The following is a 22,823-nucleotide window of genomic DNA, read 5'->3' as shown; positions in this document are numbered from 1 at the left end:
GCAACCTAACCACAATTTGTTAAAAGGTGAGTGAGGCCAGGCATTCCCTTTCTCACTGTTGTAATTTTCCTTGAACAATGTTGCAGAACTTCCCTGGTGCCAGCCCTGTTTAATGAGATGACTGGGACTTGTGCATGAACAGAATGTTCAGTGGGGTTTGCACAGTAGCTCTTTTTAAATATAGTATGCAGAATTAAGAAATAATTTAAAAACTGAATTATCTCTTGTTGCACACTTGCAGTAGCAGGAGCTGCTTCTTTAGCATTCCATTTTATCAATAGCGCCAATCTGTATGCCAGACTGCATTTGATTTCTGCCGTAAATATGAAGTAAACCTTGGTGATGACAGCTCTTTGGTCAGAAGAAGGGAGATGCAGGAGTGAAGTCAGGCCTCTAGCAAAAATTCCTGTAGCCATCAGGCAGGCAAATTAAGATGCAAAACCTGGTCTGGATTATGAGCACAAGGATTTTTCCGTGACCTCACCCCCTGCCCCCCATCCACTGGTTTCTGTTACAGTGGGCTGAGCAAGGGGCAGGGACACCTTTCCATTTCCAGGCTTGTGTCTGTCTTCTTCAGAGTAATCATAGCCTGCAGCTGAGATAAATAACTTTTCATCATTGCCTTTCCCTCTCAATAGAACTTTGCTTTGTAGTAGGCTGGGATGGCTGATGTATTTCTCCTCCTCCTCACTCTAATCTAAGAGGGAGGGAGAGATGAATCCTGCCCCCAGCTAGCTGTAAGCCACTGTAGGAAGTGTGACGAGCAAGTCTTACCCTGCTATGTAAAATGGTTATCTGTGCAATTAGCCTTTTGAAAGGATCAAGGCAACAGTATGTGCGTAAAAAATCCCCAACATGAACTGATCTTGTCTGATTTGTTTTAAAAAGTTTTGGTGCTGCTTTAAATGAGAATGTGCTTACTCTACATATGCTCTTCTCTGTCCAGAACAAGGGAAAGTGTATGCTGCTGGAGGTAACAGTGAAGGACAGTTGGGAATAGGTGACACAGAGGAAAGAAGTACATTTCATCCCATTAGTTTTTTTACCAACCAGCACAAGATCAAACAGCTGGCAACTGGATCCTACACTTCAGCAGCACTTACTGGTGAGAACAGCAGCTAAATCAAGTGTTCTGCTGGAGGGGAGCATGATTGAAGGATATTTTTCCTTGGATATTTGTGAAAGTCTGAGATCAAGATTACTTTACATACCCAAGACCCAATTGGTCACTATGAATGTGATGAGGCAATTCTAACACTTTAGAGAATCTGCTGCAGGGTTTGGCACTATCTCTGCTTCCATTGTTTCTAGATGATAGCAGCACCTTTGAACATTTTGCTATGCACTTTTTTAGAAACTTAAAAAAGTGAATTCCTTATAGTACCTTTTTGCTATTTTCCAGCTATGCTTCAGCCTACATAAATGTGGATTGATTTAGGGTAATAATTTTAGACATTCCAGAGTTGAAGGCTTATTTCAAAGAGAGCTGTTCCTGAATATTGTACCCCCCCATTTCATTTTGACATAAAGAAAGAATTTTAGGCAAGATAGATGGGGGATCATGTGCACAGTAGGGCTTCTTTTGGTCAGTTCACAAGTGTTAATCGATCTCTCCCTTCCAATAATCCTTGCTATATTATAAATTGCTTTTAAAATTCATCTCCTCTAACTTTCCCAAATCTAAAGAATTACCTGATGTAGTGCAAAGGGTTGTAGTTAAGAAGTCATAGTGTGACCACTCATTGCTGCTGTGTTTTGTATTATTTACTTCTTTAAACAACCTGCTACTGGCTTTATACTGATGATCTCTGCTTACTTTTAGAGGATGGACAGCTTTTTATGTGGGGAGATAATTCTGAAGGACAAATTGGCTTGGCTGATAAAGCAAATGTGTGTGTTCCTCACCAAGTGGATGTTGGGAAACCCATTTCGTGGATCTCTTGTGGATATTACCACTCTGCCTTAATAACACGTAAGTGTGGAAGTCCTGAGAAATACATAGTAAGAGCGTATCAATGTCTTTTTACAGTTCTGCTTTTGTTTTCAATTTTTCATTCATTTTTATATCACTGGTTTCTGCATTAATTTATTTTCTAGAGATTTCAAAGTGTGACATGTTTCTGGTGGTGATATCTTTGTTTTCCATACAGTTTGGATGAAGTTTATTAATTAAAATATTCTCAAGGGCAATGCTACATAGGGCAGGTGGTAGGCCTCAAACTTTCAAGGATCTTGAAATGAATTGTAGACAACTGGAAAAGTTGGCATCCTAGCACCATCTGATCCTTTCATTGCAAATGTAGACACCAAGATGGAATGGATGCAATAAATTTTGTCTGCAAAGAGCTAAGCAAAATGGTTCCAGTGGGCCACCTCCTTCTACAGGGCTGATCCCAACTGACCTCTGATAACTTGGAATATCTCCACTGGCCCACATTGTGCAGATGCAATGGAAACAAAAAAAATGTTTATTTGCCATCCTGACCACCATGGAGTGTATTTTAAAATGGAGGGGGGGGTCTTAACCTTAACCCCTGGAAAGTCCTGGTATTCCCGAGAGACTAAACCCAAGCAAATAAGGGTCTTTCCATGGTAAAGGAATTGACATCAATTCCTCCACCCCCCGATTGTATTCTTCCCACCCAAAACAAATCTAAAATGTGGCCAGCACACTGGTTAGGACCAGTTATTACCTGAGACAAGGCCCATAGTGCTCATGGAGGCCATGAAATCCTGATAACAGGATGAAATGCAGGGAATGCTACTAGAACAGGCTAAGGGAAATTGTGAAGGTGCTGCTTATATAGAGTCAAGAAAGCTTTGCCTATCAGAAACATCTCTTTTGGTGTAAATTCAGTTTATGACTGGAAAGCTCTCATGTCAGTTTCAGATCTTCTGATCTCTCTCCTGACTCTGGGATAGGATTGCTAATTCTGGGTTGGGAAATTTGAGAAGATTTGGGGGTGGGGTCTGGGAAAGATGGAGCTTGGGAGGTTGGACTTCTGCAGGGTATAATGCCATAGAGTCCAAAGCAGCTATTTTCCCCAGGGAAACTGATCCTTGTAGCCTGGAGATTAGTTGTAATTCTGGGAAATCTGCAGGCCCCACCTAGAGGTGGGCAACCATACTCTGGGAAAATGTTGTTTAGGGGAGGGGAGAAGATTTAAATCAACACCGTACATGCTGTGGTCTCAATATGAATTCAGCCCCTATTGTGCCTGGAAGTTGAATTCATGGGGGGTGGGGAGCAGCTTGTAGAACGCATCTAATGGAAAGTTCCCATGGCAGACAGGGACATGATATAAGTACTGTGTAGCTGCACTCTGGGACAAATTGACAATTAAGGCCACTAGGAAAAGCAATGAGTTCTCCAACCCCCACCACAAACCAGTGGCCTTTACTTTGCAGGCGCCACTGGCTGCTGCCCAGTATGAGCCAGACAGAAGCCTCATGGTGATTGAGGTGAACCTCCACATTCAGAGGCAAAAGGCAACACCAAAGGAAGGTCTGGGCCTCTATACCCTGTTGTTGGCCACTGTGTGAGACAGGATGCAGGACTCTTCTTATGTTCGTAAGCCACTGCAAGCTGACACTCCCCATCCTGCACGAGGCAGGTGTGTGTAAGCCAGGCAGGAGCCCTACTTCTTCTCTTCTGTTGGCAAGGTGGGCCTAGGGGCAGACTCTCTCTCCCTTTTCCTAAGCTGTTTTGGCCTCCCAGTCTGCCCTTAGTTAGACCCTTACTCTGAACTTCCTATGAACTCTCTCTGAACAAGATAGCCAGGCTCTAGGAAAACAAAGGGAAAATGAACAATGCTCAATTTCCTTTTGTTTTTTGTAATAAAACAAAGGGTTTGTTTTGTTAGTTTTAAAATTAATGCACTTTCCTGATAATGCTGAGGTGGGAAACACACAGAAATATTCTCCAGACAAACCATTACTACCCTTGTAGGGAATTATCTTCCTGTTTTATTTTTCTACAGGAGATGGTGAACTCTATACTTTCGGGGAGCCTGAAAATGGCAAGCTAGGCTTGTCACATGAGCAGCTGAAAAACAACAGGGTTCCACAACTTGTTTCTGGAATTTCTGGTAGGGTTAATAAGGTTGCCTGTGGAGGAGGACATACAGTGGCACTTGCAGGTATATAACTGATGACTTTATTCTGATTTCTGAATACCAAGATGTTTCATGCCCAAGATGTGTGGGATCTGTATTTGGATCTCTTTAATAAATAATTTTGTTGCAAAACCCAGACATAGGATGTAGATGGGTGTTGAGATGGCTTCATAATTATTTCCTCCCAAAACTGTTTTTCTAACAAGAATTGTCCTTCCTAAACTGCTTGTAGTTCCTTGTAGGAGAAAGATAGCTATGTCTACAGGTACAGTACAGATACCTATCTTCCCCCCCTCCAACAAGGCTAAAAGCAGTTAAGGAGTGCAGTTTCTGTGAAAGGATCCAACCTAGTGGCTGTCACAAACCTGCCCTAGGCCTGTGTGTTCTCACGTGTATGCTGCATGATTGCCTGCATGTAAAAGCATGTTTCTCTTTGTGCCACCACTCTAAGTTATAAAACCCAGCCTATCACATAACCAGTGCCTTGGGGAAGCCCTGATAAGGCTAGCTTTGCACAAGTACAAAAGGGCAGCGTTTCCAATTACTTAGTGCCTCTCCCCCCCATTCATGCATGTTCTTAGTGCGTAGGAGCAGTCTAGACGTGTGGGTAGCATTTGAACCACAGTCTGCTTTTTTACTGATCACAAAATTTTACCTCACAATAGAGAGCCTGAAGCCTTTACACTTGCTACCCTAGTAACATCTTGTAACTGAGGGGAAAGTTTACAGTTCTAAATCAGCTTGGTTCCTCAGAATTATAAGATACTGTGTGGGTACCCTTAGTTAGTAGAAAGGACCTATCAGAGAAGCCTGCAAAATCTTGTGGGGTGGGGGTGCCTCACTTTCCCTTGTATTACCCCATCACCACTATTTCTTCCTCCTGGCAGATCCATATCCTTATCTTTCCCTTCCTTCTCTCCTTCTCACTTTCCCACTTTTTATTTGACCCCCCTTCGGTTTTCCTACTTCTACATCTCATTAAGAAAAAAACAATTTCTGACCAAAAATGGGGGAAAGCTGAAGGCACTTACGAACCAGTTTATGTTATCAAATATGCCATATGGTTGGTCATCATCATGGTACCTATTGCATCATAGCAATGATATCCAAATAATGTTCATAATCACTTCTTTAATTAAAGGTAACAATGGCTAATAACCCCATTGCTTCTTTGGCTATAGACACCTCTTTACCCAATCTAAGAAGCACCAGAAACTCCTTTTTCCTCTTATTTTGTATGTGGGCTGCAATTCCTTTGTTTTTTAATTTAGGAAATAGTATAAACCTCAGTATACATAACATAGACTTCCATGTGATTATTTCACAATAAAGATGTCATTCCTTTGTCTACTTACTTTTTCGTTAAGGCCTTCTGCACACCAAATGATCAGACCTATAATATGGTAGAAAAAGGAAAGGTGTCCAAAGCCACCAGTTAATGTAATAATTATAAACAGGCAAGGAGTAACAGTAACCTTAGTCACTGTAGTTATTACAAAACTGATTCTAAACTGTAACAAGATCATTCTAAAAATTTCTTTAAAAGCTTTTTATTCCTTCCTTCTATCTCTGAAAAAAAGTCTGAAAGATTGAATCAGCAGATAAGTGATTTCATAGTAGCCATTCTGTTTGCATCAAATAAAGCCAAGCCTATTGTTGTTTTTTGATGGTAGTTCCACAGAGGCATTTCTGAACAGGGAATCTAGCCATTAATCTCTATCCAAGGGAGCTTTCACACATTTTCTTCAACAGCTTTTTAAATTATTTGGGTGAAGAAATAGAGGGAATGCATATTAAATTTGTAAATAATACAAATTGGGAGGGGTAGCAAATACTGTGGAAGACAGAGTCAGGATGCAGGATGAACTTGACAGGCTGGAAAACTGGACTAAAGCAAATAAAATGAATTTTAATGGGGATAAAGTATATTATTTAGATAGGAAAAATCATATGCATAACTATAGGATGGGGGCGACTTGACTTCGTAATACTATGTGCGAAAAGGATCTAGGGGTCTTAATGGGCCATACGCTGAACATGAGTCAGCAGTGTGATGCGGCAGCTAAATAGGCAAATGTGATTTTGGACTGTATCAACAGAAGTATAGTGTCCAGATCACACAAAGTGATGGTATTGCTTTGCTCTGGTTAGACGTGATCTAAAGTACTGTATTCAGTTTTGGGCACCACAGTTTAAGGAGGATCTAGACAAACTGTAATGTGTCCAGAGGAAGACAATGAAAATGGTGAGGGGACTCTTATGAATACGGGTTGAAGGAGCTGGGTATGTTTAGCCTGGAGAGGAGACAACTGAGAGGTGATACAATAACCATCTTCATGTACTTGAAGGGCTGTCATATAGAGGATGGTGTGGAGTTGCTTTCTGTTGCCCCAGAATGTTGGACCAAAACCAACAAGTTGAAATTGAATCAAAAGAGTTTTTAAGGGAAAAACTTCCTGACAGAGCAGTTCCTCAGTGGAACCAGCTTCCTTGCAGGCCTGGCACTGGGGGTTCTGCTGCCCCAGGCAGAGCCCTGCTCCTGGCCTGGACAAGGTTGGGGAGGCAGCAGGTGCACTCAAAGCCAGGCTCTGAGTGCATTCACTGCCATGGCCCCCCATGACCTCGCTGAGGCTTCTTGAGTCGCGGTGAGATTGGGATGGCAGCGGCGCATTCAGAGCTGGACTCTGAGCTTGCTCGCTGCTCCCCTCTCATGACCTTGCCAAGGCTTCCTGAGTCTCGGGAAGCCTCGGTGAGATCAGGACAGCAGCAGGCACATTAAGAGCGGGGCTCTAAGCACGTTCGCTGCCATGACCTCCCCCCCACACCCCACAACCTCGCTGAGGCTTCCTGAGTCTTGGGAAGCCTCAGTGAGATCGGGATGGCAGTTGGCTCTAAGCACACTCGCTACCACGCCCCCCCACGAGCTCATCCAGGCTTCCTGAGACTCGGGAAGACTGCGCCGGAGGGGGGGGTGGACAGGCGGCGCCTGCACAGTGCAGTCCAAGGAACTAGACTCCAAGGAGTGCACTGTGTAGGAGCTGCCAGCTTTCGTGTTCCCCGGGTCTGTAACAGACTTGGGGAATGCGAAAGCTGCTAGGCAGCGAGGAGAGGGGGTGCCTTGTGGCACCCGTAGGCCAGTTGGCGCCCTAAGCAGCCGCCTACTTGACTGACTCCCACACGCCAGCCCTGCTTCCCCGGGTGGTGGGCTCTCTGGAGGTTTTTAGACAGAGCTAGATGGCCATCTAACAGCAATGCTGATTCTGTGAACTGAGGTAAATCATGAGAAGAAGGGCAGGAAACAGGGTTGCATCAGTGCTTATTTCTTGTGGCCCTTTCTTACTCACCCAGGGAAATGCTGTTCGTTACTTTGGGATCAGGCAGCAATTTTTCTCCAGGCCAGTTTGGCCAGGCAGGGAACCTGGAGGTTTTTTGCCATCTTCTGGGCATGGAACAGGGGTCAATGGTGTGTTGGGGGGGGGGGGGGCAGATATTTGTGAATTTCCTGCATTGTGCAGGGAATTGGACTTGATGACACTGGAGATCCCTTCCAACTCTATAATTCTATGCTAAATAATGCAGTTTCAATCCACTTCAGCAACCATTTGCAAGTGATTTTGCCATTTCACACTGTAAAAGTTGCAAAGTACATTGAAAGTGGACAAAGAGTGCATTATTTAGTGTGTGTAAAAGCATTTCAAGTCATCCTATGCAATCCACACCATAGCTTCAGCACCTGATATTGTATCAACTTTTATTGAACACTAGAATAATACCTAAAACAGTCTTGCATGCATTTTCACAAATCTTTTTTATGGATATAATACTTTGTCCCACTTTACTCATACCTGCCCAGCAATTCAAGACTAATTTGAACTTTCTTTTATAATCTCATCCATTTCCTGCTTGAATCTGGACTTGGTGGGCTGCAAATAGAATAGTAATGTCATCTAACTTTTTCAGAGGGAGATGTCTACACCTTTGGTCTTGGTCAATATGGGCAACTCGGACATGGTACATTTATTTTTGAAACTTCTGAACCAAAGATTGTGAATCTAGGAAAGCATAAAATCTGTAACATTGCAAGTGGAGAAAATCACACAGCTTTGATAACAGGTATGTATGCTATCCACTTAGAATTTTAAAAAAACTGTTTGTATACTTTTGTATATAATATAAAATCCATTATAAATCACTCACAACTGTACACAGTTCATGGTATGGAAAATATTGTCAACTTTTACTTCAAACAGTCAGAGCCAGGCCTGTATTTAACCAGGGGCCCATGGGCCCTGACCCCCTGGGGGAGGGATCTCACCCCCATCCCAAGGCCACTCCTTTCCCTCTCCCACACAATTTAAATCATGCATGAGGGGTGGTTGGTGCTCCTGCAAGCCCCTCCCATGTGATTTTAAATCACACGAGAGGGAGAGGGACAGCCCCAGACTCCCCAGCTTCCTACTCTCACCCTGCAGCCCCTCCCCTGTTGCACCCCCATGGCCCCCTCTGCCCACGGCCCCTAGCTACAGGGCTCAGAGCTCTCTCAAAATTCTGGTAGTGAATTGCCTTGGCTTTCCACCTAAACACTATGGGAAAAGAGAGGTTAAGTGTTCCATAGTTTGGGGGCCACTGCAAAAAAGGTGATTCTCACATAGCCAACAACTGTGTATTAAGAGCTGGACTTCTGAGGAGCCTCTTAATGCTCATGTAGCTTCACTTGGAAGTAAGTGATCTTCCAAGCCCACACCGTTGAGGGGTTTCGAAGCTAAGACCCAGGATGAGTGTAAGAATTCCTTTCTTGATTAGCGGAGAAAGAAATGACAGTTTGAGACTAAACACAGGTATCTATGGAAGTGATTGACCATGGGGATGTTCTTGTCTTCAGCAGTTTTCAGAATAATCCTATTTAGGAAATAAATGTACACTGACTTGTGGTTTAAATGGCAGGGGCAGAAAATATGAGGATCTTCAGAGGCTCTTGGGCATCTTTAATTAATATTGGTCTTTCAGAGTGTACTTCATGGCACCTGGCAGCTACTCTGAAAATGCTTCTTGAGTTAGAGAAAGGATCATGTTTACTGAGCTATAAAGGCCACCAGATGTCGCTTCCTGACTTCAGTGCATCACATGTATGCACAGTTAACAACACTGCAAATAAAATGTAAGGATCAACTGGGACTAGGAATATTTGTAAAATGCTACTAGGATAGATTTCACAATTCCAGTCTTGACTTGCTCTCATTGGACTGTACTTAGGATCAAAACCTGATTTATTGCAATCTTTAAGAAGCTGGTTGGGGAGAAGGTGTTTTCATCTCCCCCCCTGGTTTCAGTCTAAATTGCGCATTGGGGAAATTTGTTTCTTTAAAATCTCATAGTGCATACATCTGTGACCTCAAGATGCAGAGAAAATCACCTTTATGTTGTAAAACAAAAAGAAGAGAATGAAAAGAAACCTTGGAGGGATTTATTTATTTACTTTTGAGGGGGACTGTTAAAAGATAATCTTTAAGGGTTTTCTATTTTTTGTTGTTTCTGTGATACAAAAGAATGCAGTTGTGCACTTTTGCAACAAAACATTAGAAATCCTTTTTAAAGTACCTATTTTTGTGCCAAAACATTTTTTAAATTGAAGCAATTCATATTTATTTTTGTTTTGGCTCTGTGTTGCCACAGTATACCACAGTACCATAAAACAAAAACAAAAAAGCCACCCTTTCAAGTTTTCCAACAAACAATAGGCTGGTTTTGAAGGGGCCTCTATTATTTTGCAACACATGTATGGACTTTTCCTATCATCCCTAATTTTCAGAGTTACAGAAGTTTCCTGTTAAGATTTTAAATATTTTTTCCTTGAACTCCACAGGCACTGGGGTATGGTGAGGAATTTGTTGTTGTTGTTGTTGTTATCGTTAATACTGACATTTTGCATGTCAAATGTCATCCTCAGACAAGAAGCTGCCATGCCTAAAGTTGAACTTAAAATATGGGAAAGTGCAATCTTTTACTGACTTAGAGTTCACTTTGAGCCCAAAGACTTAATGCCATGGTTGCCTCTGTCCCCAACCCTAAATGGTCCTTAAAGATAATCGAGAAAATCAAACAAATAGGTCTAGATCCAGAAGCCCTGTTTGACGTGGGATTAACTAAGGCAAAAAAAAAAAATGATGAGCTGTTCCCCTTAAGCTACAAGAGCCTGAGGAAGGATTTGAATTTTACACCATCCTCTTATCTTTTAGACGTTACTCAAGCAAGGCACAGATGGCCTTTTTCAAGAGCCTGCTTTAATGCCTTTCTTTCTGCTGTTCTAAGTGGTAAATTTTCCAACTTGCCTATCCAACAGCGCTGTTGCCCTTGTTCGAGTAATGCAATTGCAAATCACACATACAGCTTTACACTGTACCCTCTGTCAGGATGAGAGATGTCAAATACTTATCCCACTACTTTTTAAATTTAAACCTTTGCAAGACTATATTGACCTCAGACCTGAAATATTGCAGACATTCTTGTTAAGGGATAGCCAGAAACAGGTAACATGTGTGGTAGCGAAATTCTGTGTATTAGCTCTTAGGAAAAGGAACTGTGTGATTAAGGGAATGTAATTGATTTAGAATTAATTTTTATGTACATTTACAAACCTGCTTTCTCTTCGCTCCAAACTGGCTTGTCCTTGGACCGTAATAAAGAATTGATGGATTGACTGAATACTAACATTCTCCTTTTCCAATGAAATTCAGTGGGCGAGTTATGGATTGAAACCCTAGGTCAAAAATATCTGGATTTAACTGGAATTAGAGGAATTTGCTAATCCCTAGTTATGGCTCTGTTTGCAGTATTTCTGCTGTAGACTTCTTCTGAGCCACTTTCAGTTGCCTTTTCTAATCTAATTTTGATGTGAACAGAGTGGATTTTCTAAAGATTTAGTTTAGTAGCTATAGATTGCCTTTTTCATGATCCCACAAACTGTGCTGTTAATGACATAATTCCAGCTGCCATAGGAAATCTGGTATTGAAAGTTTAATACCTGTTTGCAGAATGGCATTGAGGATTCCACAGTAAGGCTGGAACCTTTCTGTAAGGATTGTTATTGAGAGACTGACCATTTCTAATTGAGCATGTTATGGATGTTTCTGTTGTTATGTTCTCATGCAATTCTCTCCTTTTCCTCATCATTTTTCCTTCTTTTAATAAAAATACTATATTACAAGTTGGAATACATATTTAGGATGGCTGCTGTTGGAAATAAATCAATTTTGTCTACTAAAAGATCTTAGGCTAGTTAGTGCTATGGTGTTTGTCTAGTGCTGCATTCTGCATAAGTGAAGGTGTTTCTTTCTCCATGCTTAGGGAATGGCCTTATGTTTTCCTTTGGAGATGGACGGCATGGCAAACTAGGACTTGGTGAAGAAAATTACACAAATCAGTTTGTACCTACATTATGTGCTAATTTTTTGAGGTTTACTATACATTCGGTAAGACTTGTTTTTCTTGAAGCTTTGAAATACTCTGTTTGCTTCATGTTGTATTCATAGGAGCCATCCCTGTTTAAAGTTCATACATCTGTTCTGCAGTGTTATGTCCTTTAATTAAAGATGAGCAATGTATTTTAGAGGCCAAGCAGAAGATTTATCTCCAAGGTTTATGATTGGCTGCTCCAAATTAAGATGCAAGATGAGACTGTAAAAGAATCATGGATCCGTTGGTTGAAAGATTTTGGATTTAACATAGACTTGGTTGAGTGGGAAAAACTATGGAAACAGAACTTGAAATTAATAAAACCAGCAGATTTTAAAGAAAACCTGTACAAAATCGTATACAGATGGTACCTCACACCAGATAGATTGGCTAGAATATATCCTACATATTCTAACAAATGTTGGAAGTGTCGAGAAATTAAAGGATCCTTGTTTCATATTTGGTGGCAATGTGAAGATGCCAGAAAATATTGGGCCCAAGTCAATATTTGGGCACAAAAAATCTTGAAAATAAAAATTAGTCATGTACCAGAACTATACCTCTTGAATATCTGCAGACAAAACCTCCCTACGACAAAACTAAAACTATTACTATACATAGTTACTGTTGCCAGAATACTTTATGCCAAGTATTGGAAGACCAATAAAATCCCCAACAGAGAGGAATTCATTACCAAACTGTTAGATGCCGCAGAATCCGATTTAATGTCCATAAGATTAAGAGATGGTAATGTGCAAAAATGTTTGGAGGAATGGGATCCCATATACAAGTGGGTAAAAAGTAAAGGTGTTTATTTGGAGTAACTTGATTTTAAAACTTCGCATTTTCATAGCATGCAATTGGCCTAGTTTCTTACCTACTGGTGCTGATGTTTGTCTTGTTGACTGAACTCGAAGTACTGAGTAGCTTTGCTTTAGAATTGACTTATGCATTGTATGTGATGGACCGTTGTTATGAATGCATTATGCCTGCAGCTAGTCCTCAAGAAAAACATTTTCAGTGTAGTATGTTTCCTTCCCCTATATTCATGAATGTGAGTTAATGACCTCAATTTTATTTGTGTAATAGGCTGCCTGTGGTGGTTGCCACATGCTGGTTTTTGCCACACCGAGGCCTAAAGACTCAGAAGAAATATGTGTACCAGACTTAAATGAACATGGCTTGTCTACTGTAGTTTCTGAATTGGGCAGAGAGTCATTAGTAATAAACACCTTGCATCGAACATTATCTGCACGTATGCGACGAAGAGAGAGGGTAAATCTTAATAACTTTTTCCTGGCCACTTTCTTCTTCTTATTCTCACCATAACTAAAATGTTCTAATTTTTTTAATCTTTAGTTACTGATCTCTTATTTTTGCAACGTCTTCTATGATTTGAGGTGAAAAAGAAAAAAAGATGTTGGCACAGTTCATGTAAGTCTTATGTTTCAACAAAGTATCAACTGAGGGAAAAGACTATGGAGACATTTTAAACAAAACTATTATGGTGTAATTATAACTATAATCCTGTGAATACGAGGAATGGTTAAATTGTACACTGTTATGCGTCATGCCTGTATGTGCAGTCTGCCTGCTGGACTAACTTTGCAATCACACCTGCTTGCCATACTTACCATCATTCACAGTACAAGTTATATTTGCATTAAAGTATGTCACAAATATAGACCATGAGTTTAGAGTCAACAAAACTCAGTGACACGTTGGAAATCCCTGTTTCAGTGTTTCAGGGCACATAGACTGCATGATGCTTTTACATACTAAGATATATTCTCCATATTTCTAGCTGCTGGTTTTCCTTTACTCCTTCTTTTCCTGTCCTTGGTTTATTACTTTTACAATGACTTCAAAGTTGCTCTGTTTTTCTTTTAAACCTTTAACAAGGAAAAATCACCCGAACAATTTAGTCGATTGGTACGAACACTTCCTCCTCTTGGAGATGGTTGCCTGAAGCTTCCATCTGGTGTCATCAGCAACAGTGTTCCACTTGGTGTACCCACTGCAAACCTTCCAAACTCAGAGGCAGCTAATACAAATAAAGACAATGAATCTGCTGTAGACTATGGAACAGGTGACCATCTTTTTACATTGTGTACTTAGAAATACTATCTTGAACTTTATGAGGAATGAGAATCCTTATAGCTGCAATAAAATTACTGCTAGGAACTCAACTGCAGTATACACGTTTAAGTAGAAATTAGATGCATATGGATAGATATGACAATCAAAGGAACTGTAACATAAAAGATCTGAGAATCACTTTCTGCGGAATTATGGAAAAGGAACAAGTTTCATTTTCTAGACTGGCTGAATATTGTAATGATGATAATTGTTCAATGCACTTATGGAAACAAGATTTATCCTTGTGTTTCATCTTACCTTATTAATGTATGAATTTGCAGTCTTTCTGTTTCACACAAAAATATTTCTTATGGCCTTGACCAGGATAGATCAGGCAAGCCTGATCTTGTCAGTTCTCAGAAGCTAAGCAGGGCTGACCCTGCCAAGTACTTGGAAGGGAGACCTCCAAGGAATTCCAGGGCCTTGACACAAAGGCAGACAATACAAGCCAGCTTTCTGAAAAATGTATTAGCCCCATCAGGGGTCACCAGAATTCACCATGACTTACAGGCATTCAAGCACACACACACTTTAATTAAAAAAAGAGAAAAACTTATGCTCCTCTATTCCCTTGTATGGCAGATGAGAAAGAGGACAGTGAGAGTGAAGAGGAGAGTTCAACAGATGATGATGCAAATGAGGGCAGAAACCTTGGGGAAACGACAGATGTCTTAAATATGGTGAGCTATCTACCTTTGTTTACATAGTTTAGACAAAATTGTAAGACTGCCTTTCTGTAGTATGCTTTTGTGCAACATGAAATATTTTCACTATATTACACACTTCCACTGCATCATAATGTGCCTGTAGCACCCCTCCTAAGTATGAAAGAAAGCATTTCATGATTCTTGATTTTCCTTGACTGAGGGGCTGACCTCATTTTCTTGTTTCTCCTTCAGAACCTCAATTGTTTCATCTGCTAAATCCTATTGTTATCTGAATATTGAAAAAAATATTTATTTTGAGAACACTTACAATAAACACAATGTTATACTGCTTGGGTCTGCATGCCTCTTTGGTCACAGATAAATGGTGATTGCTGAGAAGGAAGACAGGGGTCAGGGCTCTCCCAGACAGACCTGTACCAGAGTGGTGGCAGCCAGTAGAAGGCTCTCCCTGGTCCCCTGCTTGTGATACCATCTTATGTTATTTTTATATTCGTGTAGTTTGAAGAAATAATAGAAAACAATTTGATCTGCATGAAAACTTATAACCTGTTCACCGGTGGTAGTGCAGGATGCTGTTCGGAATATAGAATTTCTTCAGTAGATAGTATGCTCCTATAACAATAGTTCCCATTTCTACATACTTAACACTGAATTTAGATCATGAAGGAAATGATGATGGGTGTACTGTTTTAGAAGATAATACTACTGACAATACTACTGATTCTATCTCCATTCTTGTATTCTTTGTGCTCATTCAGGACTTGAGCCAAGAGGAAAGGTGGGATATGAATATTTTAATAAATAAAATCAATTTCTGCAGCTGGATTCTTTCCATGTTGGATGCTTAGATCATCTATAGTAACACCACAGTTCTCTGCTCTCCTGTGCACCCTTTACACAGGACCAATTAAATTGTGTGTAACACCATTTCATAAAAATAAGCAACCCCATATTAATAGTTGTACAGCAGAACTCTTGCATTATAAAGGCTTAGTTGAACTCATTTGTTATGAGGGCTGGATCTGACATAAATGTTGCTTTGTTGGGCCGGACCACACGTGCCATAAAATATAACATAAGGTACCGAAGATATAAACTTTATAAAGGTGATTTCAGATGTCAAATGACAATAGCAGATTAATGACAATAGCAGGCTTGTTTGAATTAAGTGTGATACACAGAGGGGTAGTAGGTGTGTGGATACTAGCATTAGTAATGATACAGGAAACCTAGGTCTTGATTTCATCCAGGAGGATGCAAAGAATAAATGGACATGTCTGACATTAGAAACCAGAACATTCAGTTGCTGACCTAAGAGTAGCAGAGCTCTTAGAAAGGAATTTCATTACCAATGTGTGCTATGTGTGAAATCACTCCACTCTCCAAGATATAAGGAACAATCCAAGTGTTCTAATTCCTGATCAGGGTTGTTAAGAAAATAAATCCAGATAGAAATCCAATATTTAAAAAAAGCAAAAACAACTTTTCAGAATAAGCCAAAATAAGTTCCTCAGGGTACATTGTGCTTGTCAGAAGAATTCACCCTCCCTCCCAAGAAGTGTGCTTGCACACAAAACCTTATACCTGGAATAAACATTGTTGGCCTTAAACCTCCCATGGGACTCGCTCCAACTTTGTTTTCTCTCTCTCTCTTTCCTCCCCCTCCATTTTTCCCCAAAAGAGGAGGAGCAGCTAGGAAGAAGGAAGCAGAAGCTCTGTGTATGTGTGAGTGAGAGAGAGAGGCTTGCCATGGAACTCTGTGTGTGTGTGTCTAAAAGTGGGGGAGGGAGGCAAGAGGCAGGAAGCAAAAAGCTGCTGAGGAAGTTTGGGAAAAACCAAACTACAGTGTGACTGCAGCACCCTGGGAAAAGAAACAGGAGAAGAAGGTTGCTCGGGGGATGGATATGAATCTAGCATGGGCCAGATGCAGCCCATGGGTTGCATGCTTGACACACCTGGCTTAGTATGTTGGTTTATTAAAGGTTTTACTCCTCTAAAATGAATGACGAAGGTGTTTTGTAATAATATCTGGCTTTGCATGCTGGTAGTTCATTTCTTATGTAGATCCATTACTATTGTATACTGGGCTACAGGACTCCTGTCTCTGAAAACATTTTGTGCTTTCTTATTTGTGAGCAGTGGTAATGAAATTCTAGGTGAGGGGAATAGTGTTCATCACAAGGCTTAACAATTTGCTCTTGGATACATTCAAGATTACATTACAAAAAGAGTGTTTGCTGTGGGGGGGTTCTTATTTTCTCATGATAACAATATAGATGCTCTAAAAATAATCACAAGTTGTTGGGAATAATTTGTGGTCAACAATTTATACATTTGTTTCTTCAGAGCCACGTATAAATTAACAATCAATATCCTGATTTTTCTCTCTGACTCATATGTGTTGAGCACATGATTATTTCCATATTCTTATATTACTAAATGTGTCTACTATGGTTCTGCTGAGGATCTCTTGATATAAAATTTAGATGATTTGAAAAATATTGTTTAATTTTTGGATTAATGTAAAATGGTTCTCTTGTGACTCTAGCACTTTAAGAGTGAGCCTAAGTAATTCTGAAGTATTCTGAGATAATCCATTATACAGACCTGAGTAGGATTCTGAGTAGAGCTGCTTGGTGTTGGTTTCACCTGAAATTGCTTTTGTTGACTCATATTGAAACTTTTTCAGACTCATGTGATGAAACTGGATCCCAGTGACAGGTTGCTACAGTTAACACCAGTTCAAAAACAAAAGGTAAAAACATTGACTTGAAATAATCTATAGATAAGCCAGTTCACTAGCTAAAGTTTTATAAACAGTTGAATTCTAATAATATTTTCAATAATTGTTGATAATAGTAGATGAGTTGACTCCATAAAACTATATGCAGTGTTGTCTCAACAGTGTGATGTTGCTTCCGGGATGAACCCAGAAATGACATCATGCTGCTTTATGATTCAGTGGAAATGTCATGGTAAACATAGAGCTTCTGCTGAATCCTAGCATGATGTGACATTACTTTGAGATTGATCGTGAAAGTGCTGTCAACGCTATTGTACCCATTCATGCCTTCCCCTAGGTACCTGCCATCAGCTGGGAAGCCCTGTCTTTTGATTCGGGCACTGTGCTCCTGACATTTTCACACACAAACAAGTCACCTTCGTTCTTCTTACTTGAGAAAATGTTACATTATCTATTATTTTCAAGATGCCATCTATACAGGAAAAAAATTAGCTATAAGCAGTCATTCAACAGAGCTAGTATTTGCTAGTGTTTCATTTTATTTTTATTGGCTCTGTTTTTCTTGTGCGTTAGATACTGCAATCATGTTTCTGTAAAATAGTACTTGTAAATGACCACTCTGACTTGATGCAGCAATAACAAAAATGACTTGTGCTCTAAAGACATTCTGGGATCTCTTTGCACATTCTGGTCTATTATGAAATTATTTGCTGTTTTCTATAAAAATAGGACAAAACAAGAGATTCCTTATAAATAATGGTGCCATACATTATACAGTTATACAACTCTAGGAGGAAACACTGTTAGCACCATTTTTGTTTGGAAATCACATGATTAACAAGTACTAGCCATGTCTTGTTAATGTCCATGTTCAGAGGGGCACTGTTTGTGGGAGTGATATTGCTTTCATGCCATGCTTTTCCAATCTGGTTTGACGCTGTAAATGCCAGATGTGGTGGACCTTTGGTCTGATTCAGGAAGATCATCTTATGATGAAGCTTTCATTGTGTATTACTAGTATAACTAGTAATATTCTTCAAGTTTGCTGCTGTGAAATCAGTGGGACCTTAAGAGTAAATACTTTGGACACAATTCAGCCAAAATGATGCAAAGTCTTAAATATTTAAACATTTTAAAAGGAGTAATATCATTAGCTAACAACTGAAAGTATTTATTTGCTGTGAATGCTAATCTGATTATCACAAACTTTTGCTGATTGCAAGGACTTGCCCATGTGCTTCAGTGAGGAGGGAAGCTCTGCATGAGCAAAGGATTGTGTGCACAGAACTGTTTTCTCCATTGAAATATGAATGGGCAAGCTCTCTGTATGTATTATATATGTGTGGAAATTAAGACATGAAAAGGAATAGAAATCTTAAATATATATTCTATGTTGGGAATTACTGGATGCTAATGTATGTATTCTAGTAGAAATATATTTTAGTATGGCTAAGAAAATCTATTCTTGTACCTTTCTTTCAAGTAATCTACATTTAAGCTATAACATAATACTGTCAAGCTATTCATCTTAACGTTTCACATTCTGATTTGTTTACTTTCTTCCCATGTGCTATCATTTTGTTCTTAATGCTATCCTTTCTTTCTTTTTCTTTTTTGCTTCTGATATGGAATAGAAGAAAAATAAAAATGTGAAACTGAACATTTATGGAACTGTAGGGTTGAAAGAGTCTGATCCTACCCAAGTTCAGGAAGGTTTGAAATCAGGTGATACATCTCCCCAGGTGAAGTTTGTACATCCAGGTTTATTTAGAAAAGAAGAAAACAGCTGTTATGATGCTTTTGTAAGGAAAATTAAGACTGGTAAGAAGAATGCCAAAAGTAAATCGGAACAGGCTGTTAATGTTAGTGGAATGCAGTTTGACACTCAGATTATTAAAGATGAATTTAAAGTAGGAAAAGGGAGAAAAGTGAATAAAAGTTCCAGTCCATGTCAACAAGGAATGCCAGCAAGAGCTACTGTTGACAAATTGGGGCAATTATCTGTGGATCTTGAGAAAAAGAAAGTTGAGGCTATAGAAGTAAAATCTGACAAAGACAGGAAGATACTTGTGCAAGGTAAAGAAAGCAGTGAAGAACAGAGAGAACTCAAAAACAAGGACAAAATTATGAAACAGATAGCAGTAACTCTGTCATCTTCTTCAAGTGAGGAAACAAGTAATGGCTCAGCAAACTATGTTCAGCAAATGAACCAGTACAGTTATGACAAAATGAGAAAGAGATATTTGGATGTAGAAAATAGAAATATAAAATGGAAAGAAGAGCAACATGTCTTTAAAATGAGGAAGAATCTTGAAGATATCATGAAAGGCCAGAGTGAAGACAAGACAAACATATCTGATGCATCAGATAAGGATGCCCAAGTAGAAGGAGAGGATATAGGAAATGAAGAAAAGACTGAAAAATGTAAAAATGAGAAAGTTGATAGTGAAGTAGAATCTGAAGATGAGGAAAGTGAAAATGAGATTAGTAAAGAAAATGAAGAACATGCTGTAACAGCCATTGATAAAAATGGTGGTGAAAAAGATGAATTGCACTATGAAGTCAAAAGTAAGCATGGTCTGAAAGAGCAGATGAAAAGGAACTTTCAAATAATGACTGAGAGAAGTGACATAGGAGATGAGGTACAATTTGTAGATGAGAGGCAAAAGGAAGACAAAATTGAAAACACAGAAGAGAATGAATTTCTGGAAATAGTTGAGGAAGAACAAGACAAGAATAGATGGGTTGAAGAGAAAGATGAGGAGAGTAAGAGTAACAAAGAAGAGAAAGAAAAGGAGGAAAAGAATGTTGAGTGGAGAGAGGAAGAAGATGAAGATGAAGCAAGGGAAGATGATGAAGAGGAAGGAGAAGGGGATGAAGAAGAGGGGAAAGGGGAAGAAACTAAAGGGGAAGCAGAGGAGGAGGAAGAAGGGGAAGAAAAGGAAATTATAGAAGAAGAGGGGGAGGAAGATTATTATGAAGATGGGGAGGAAAAAGAAGGAAGGGAAGGGGAAGAAGAAGGAAGGGAATGGGAAGAAGGGGAAGATGAAGAAGAGACTGATGACAAAGTAGAAATGGAAGAACAGAATGAAGAGTCTATGGAGGAGGAAGAGGAGGAGGAAGAGGAGGAGGAAGAAGAGGAGGAAGAGGAGGAGGAAGAAGAGGAGGAGAATGAAGCAGAGGAGGAGAAAGAAGAGGAGGAGATGGAGGAAGAGGAGGAGGAGAACCAGGAGCAGGAGGAAGTAGAGGAGGAGGAGGAGGGGGAAGAGGAAGAGGAAGAAGAGGAGAGGGAGGCAGAGGAGGAGGAAGAAGAGGAGTTGAGAGAAGTGAAGGAGGAGGAAGAAGAGGAGTTGAGAGAAGTGGAGGAGGAGGAAGACCAAAGGGAAGAGGAAGAAAATAAGTATAAAGAGGGGAGTCAAGTAGGAAGGAAAGCCAAATGTCATAAATATCAAGAAAGGAAAAGAAGTGAAAAAGAGCCAGCACATCATAAAATCAAAAGTTCTAAACAGAGTGTGATGTCAAAACAACATGTTGTTAATGGGCTACAACACTCCCAACAGTTTTGGAACAATGTTTTACCTCATTACTTAACACTGAAGTAGCACCAAAACAAAGACTGGTGGTTATTTGAAAGTTAGTCTTTAAGGTGCTAATGGACTTGTTCTTTCTACTACATAGCAGCAGTGAGATTTCAGGGGAATGCCTTAAAGTACAGCTTTCTAAAGCACAGTCCTTCGTTAGTATATATTTGCCACTAAGGGATGCATGCCATGTTTTCCTGTGTAAATCCAAATGATGTGATTTGCAAGCCTCTCCATGCCGCTCTTCATGTCTCCTTACAGATTAGTACAATTGCAGTATTATTTGTCTGTATGGTCACCAAATGTTAAATAATAATACACAGGGGCTTTTTTTGAGCAGGAACAGTTCCAGCTGGCTTGGTGTCAGGGGGTGTGGCCTAATATGCAATGGTGATATCAGGGGCATGATATGCAAATGAGTTTCTGCTGTTTTTTTCCTACAAAAAAAGCCCTGATAATACAGAAGGATTACAGTGTAAGGCAAATACCGAAGATGTATCACTGTAATATAATGCACTTAAATAATAAACAGTCACTTAAAGCAATACCGATCTAAGAATGTCATTATTGAAAATGTGAACAATACAATCACTTTGCAAAAATACAAAGATCATTATTAAATAATAACAATATTGTTATTGGGGAGGGATGGTGGCTCAGTGGTAGAGCATCTGCTTGGTAAGCAAAAGGTCCCAGGTTCAATCCCTGGCATCTCCAACTAAAAAGGGTCCCCTGGAGACCCTCTGCCAGTCTGAGTAGATAATACTGACTTTGATGGACTGAGGGTCTGAGTCAATATTAGGCAGCTTCATATGTTCAATTGACATAGACAATTTAAAAGGTAATTTAATGGGTTTTCAGCACTATTTCAGATACATTTTTTCTCTAAGATGGACATAAAAAGATTAGCTATATTAACCAAGTTGCTGTTTGCAATATCTTATTATGAATTTCCGTGGATTTCCATCTTGTATCAGGGTATAACTCCTAACTTGAGCCTTTATCCAAATGCATAGATCTCTTTTTCAGCCTTTCTTTTCTAAAATTCCTTCTTTTTTAAAAGATACAAAAGACTTTGTATCTCAAGTAGAAAATCTTGTTGTGACATCTGATTCTGTGTTGATAACATTAGATGTTTGGTTATTTTATTTCAACATACCCAATGAGGAGGTGAGAATTAGTGTCCAGAAAGTATTAGATTCACACACTATATTGCAATTCCCAACTCATTTCCTGTTGGATTTGATAAACATCATACTTGAAAAAAAAACTTCAGATTCTTGGAAGATTTTTATTTACAAAACAACCAAGTTTGCAATGGGAAGTGCCTTCGTGCCCAGTATAGCTAATCTGTCTATGGCCACCTTAGAGAAAAAATATATCTGCAGTAGTGTTGAAACCCCATTAAATTACCTCTTGAATTGTCTATATTTATTGTTATTATTTAATAATGATCTTTGTATTTTTGCATTGTGATTGTATTGTTCACATTTTTAATAATTACATTTTTAGGCCAATTTTGCTTTAAGTAATTGTTTATTATTTAAGCACATTATATTACAATGGTATGTTTTTTGATATATGGTCACCAAAGCAGTTTTAGTGCAGTGTTAAGCCCTTCTTAATAGTGAGGGTGTTTTTCATCCTGGTGAGTGCCTTTTATAGTAAAAAAAATTGCTGAGGTGTATGTTTATGACCTTAAGAGCAGAAGGCTTGAAGCCAACTTTCAGTTTTATTTTAAGGTGAGGCTTTTCTGTGTTTCAAAGCCACATATGTTTGGTTGCCCATTCTGTTCCCTTTTCACAGACAGAGAGACATATAAACATAAACTTATGTGGCAGCTTCTATAGCATTGCCTTCGGCTTATACTCCGGGTAGCTTATCAGCAGGTTTTTGAGCTCCACCAAACAGTGAGGAGCTGCAGTGGTGGGTGAGGAGTCAGGCCCAGTTCCCCTACCTTACTACAGTCCCCCAAGTTGTATGGCCCTTTGTCCACAGATCTTTGGGAGGTCAAATAATGCTGCTGGAGGAGAACACAAAGAAACCTGCACCTGTTGCATTGGCTGTTGGTTGGATAAAGTCTGTTATAGAGAAAGATGTACCCATGTTACATCTTTTGTATTCA

The 22,823-nt window shown here is 39.6% G+C and overlaps 1 protein-coding gene across 1 annotated transcript in view; it reads left to right on the top strand.

Annotated features, from left to right (window-relative positions):
• Positions 1-22,823, top strand: part of RPGR (retinitis pigmentosa GTPase regulator) — a 50,427-nt gene that overhangs the window by 4,713 nt on the left and 22,891 nt on the right. The window contains exons 5-13 of the mRNA XM_060234116.1: positions 947-1,105; positions 1,823-1,972; positions 3,981-4,139; positions 8,076-8,228; positions 11,460-11,584; positions 12,657-12,842; positions 13,470-13,656; positions 14,289-14,386; positions 17,064-17,129. Of these exons, the coding sequence (XP_060090099.1) occupies positions 947-1,105; positions 1,823-1,972; positions 3,981-4,139; positions 8,076-8,228; positions 11,460-11,584; positions 12,657-12,842; positions 13,470-13,656; positions 14,289-14,386; positions 17,064-17,129 (1,283 nt within the window). The remainder of the gene's footprint in view (positions 1-946; positions 1,106-1,822; positions 1,973-3,980; positions 4,140-8,075; positions 8,229-11,459; positions 11,585-12,656; positions 12,843-13,469; positions 13,657-14,288; positions 14,387-17,063; positions 17,130-22,823) is intronic.

This window comes from Heteronotia binoei, chromosome 3, assembly GCF_032191835.1.
Source record: "Heteronotia binoei isolate CCM8104 ecotype False Entrance Well chromosome 3, APGP_CSIRO_Hbin_v1, whole genome shotgun sequence".
Taxonomy (NCBI): domain Eukaryota; kingdom Metazoa; phylum Chordata; class Lepidosauria; order Squamata; family Gekkonidae; genus Heteronotia; species Heteronotia binoei.
This window is presented reverse-complemented; position numbering and strand designations above follow the sequence as displayed.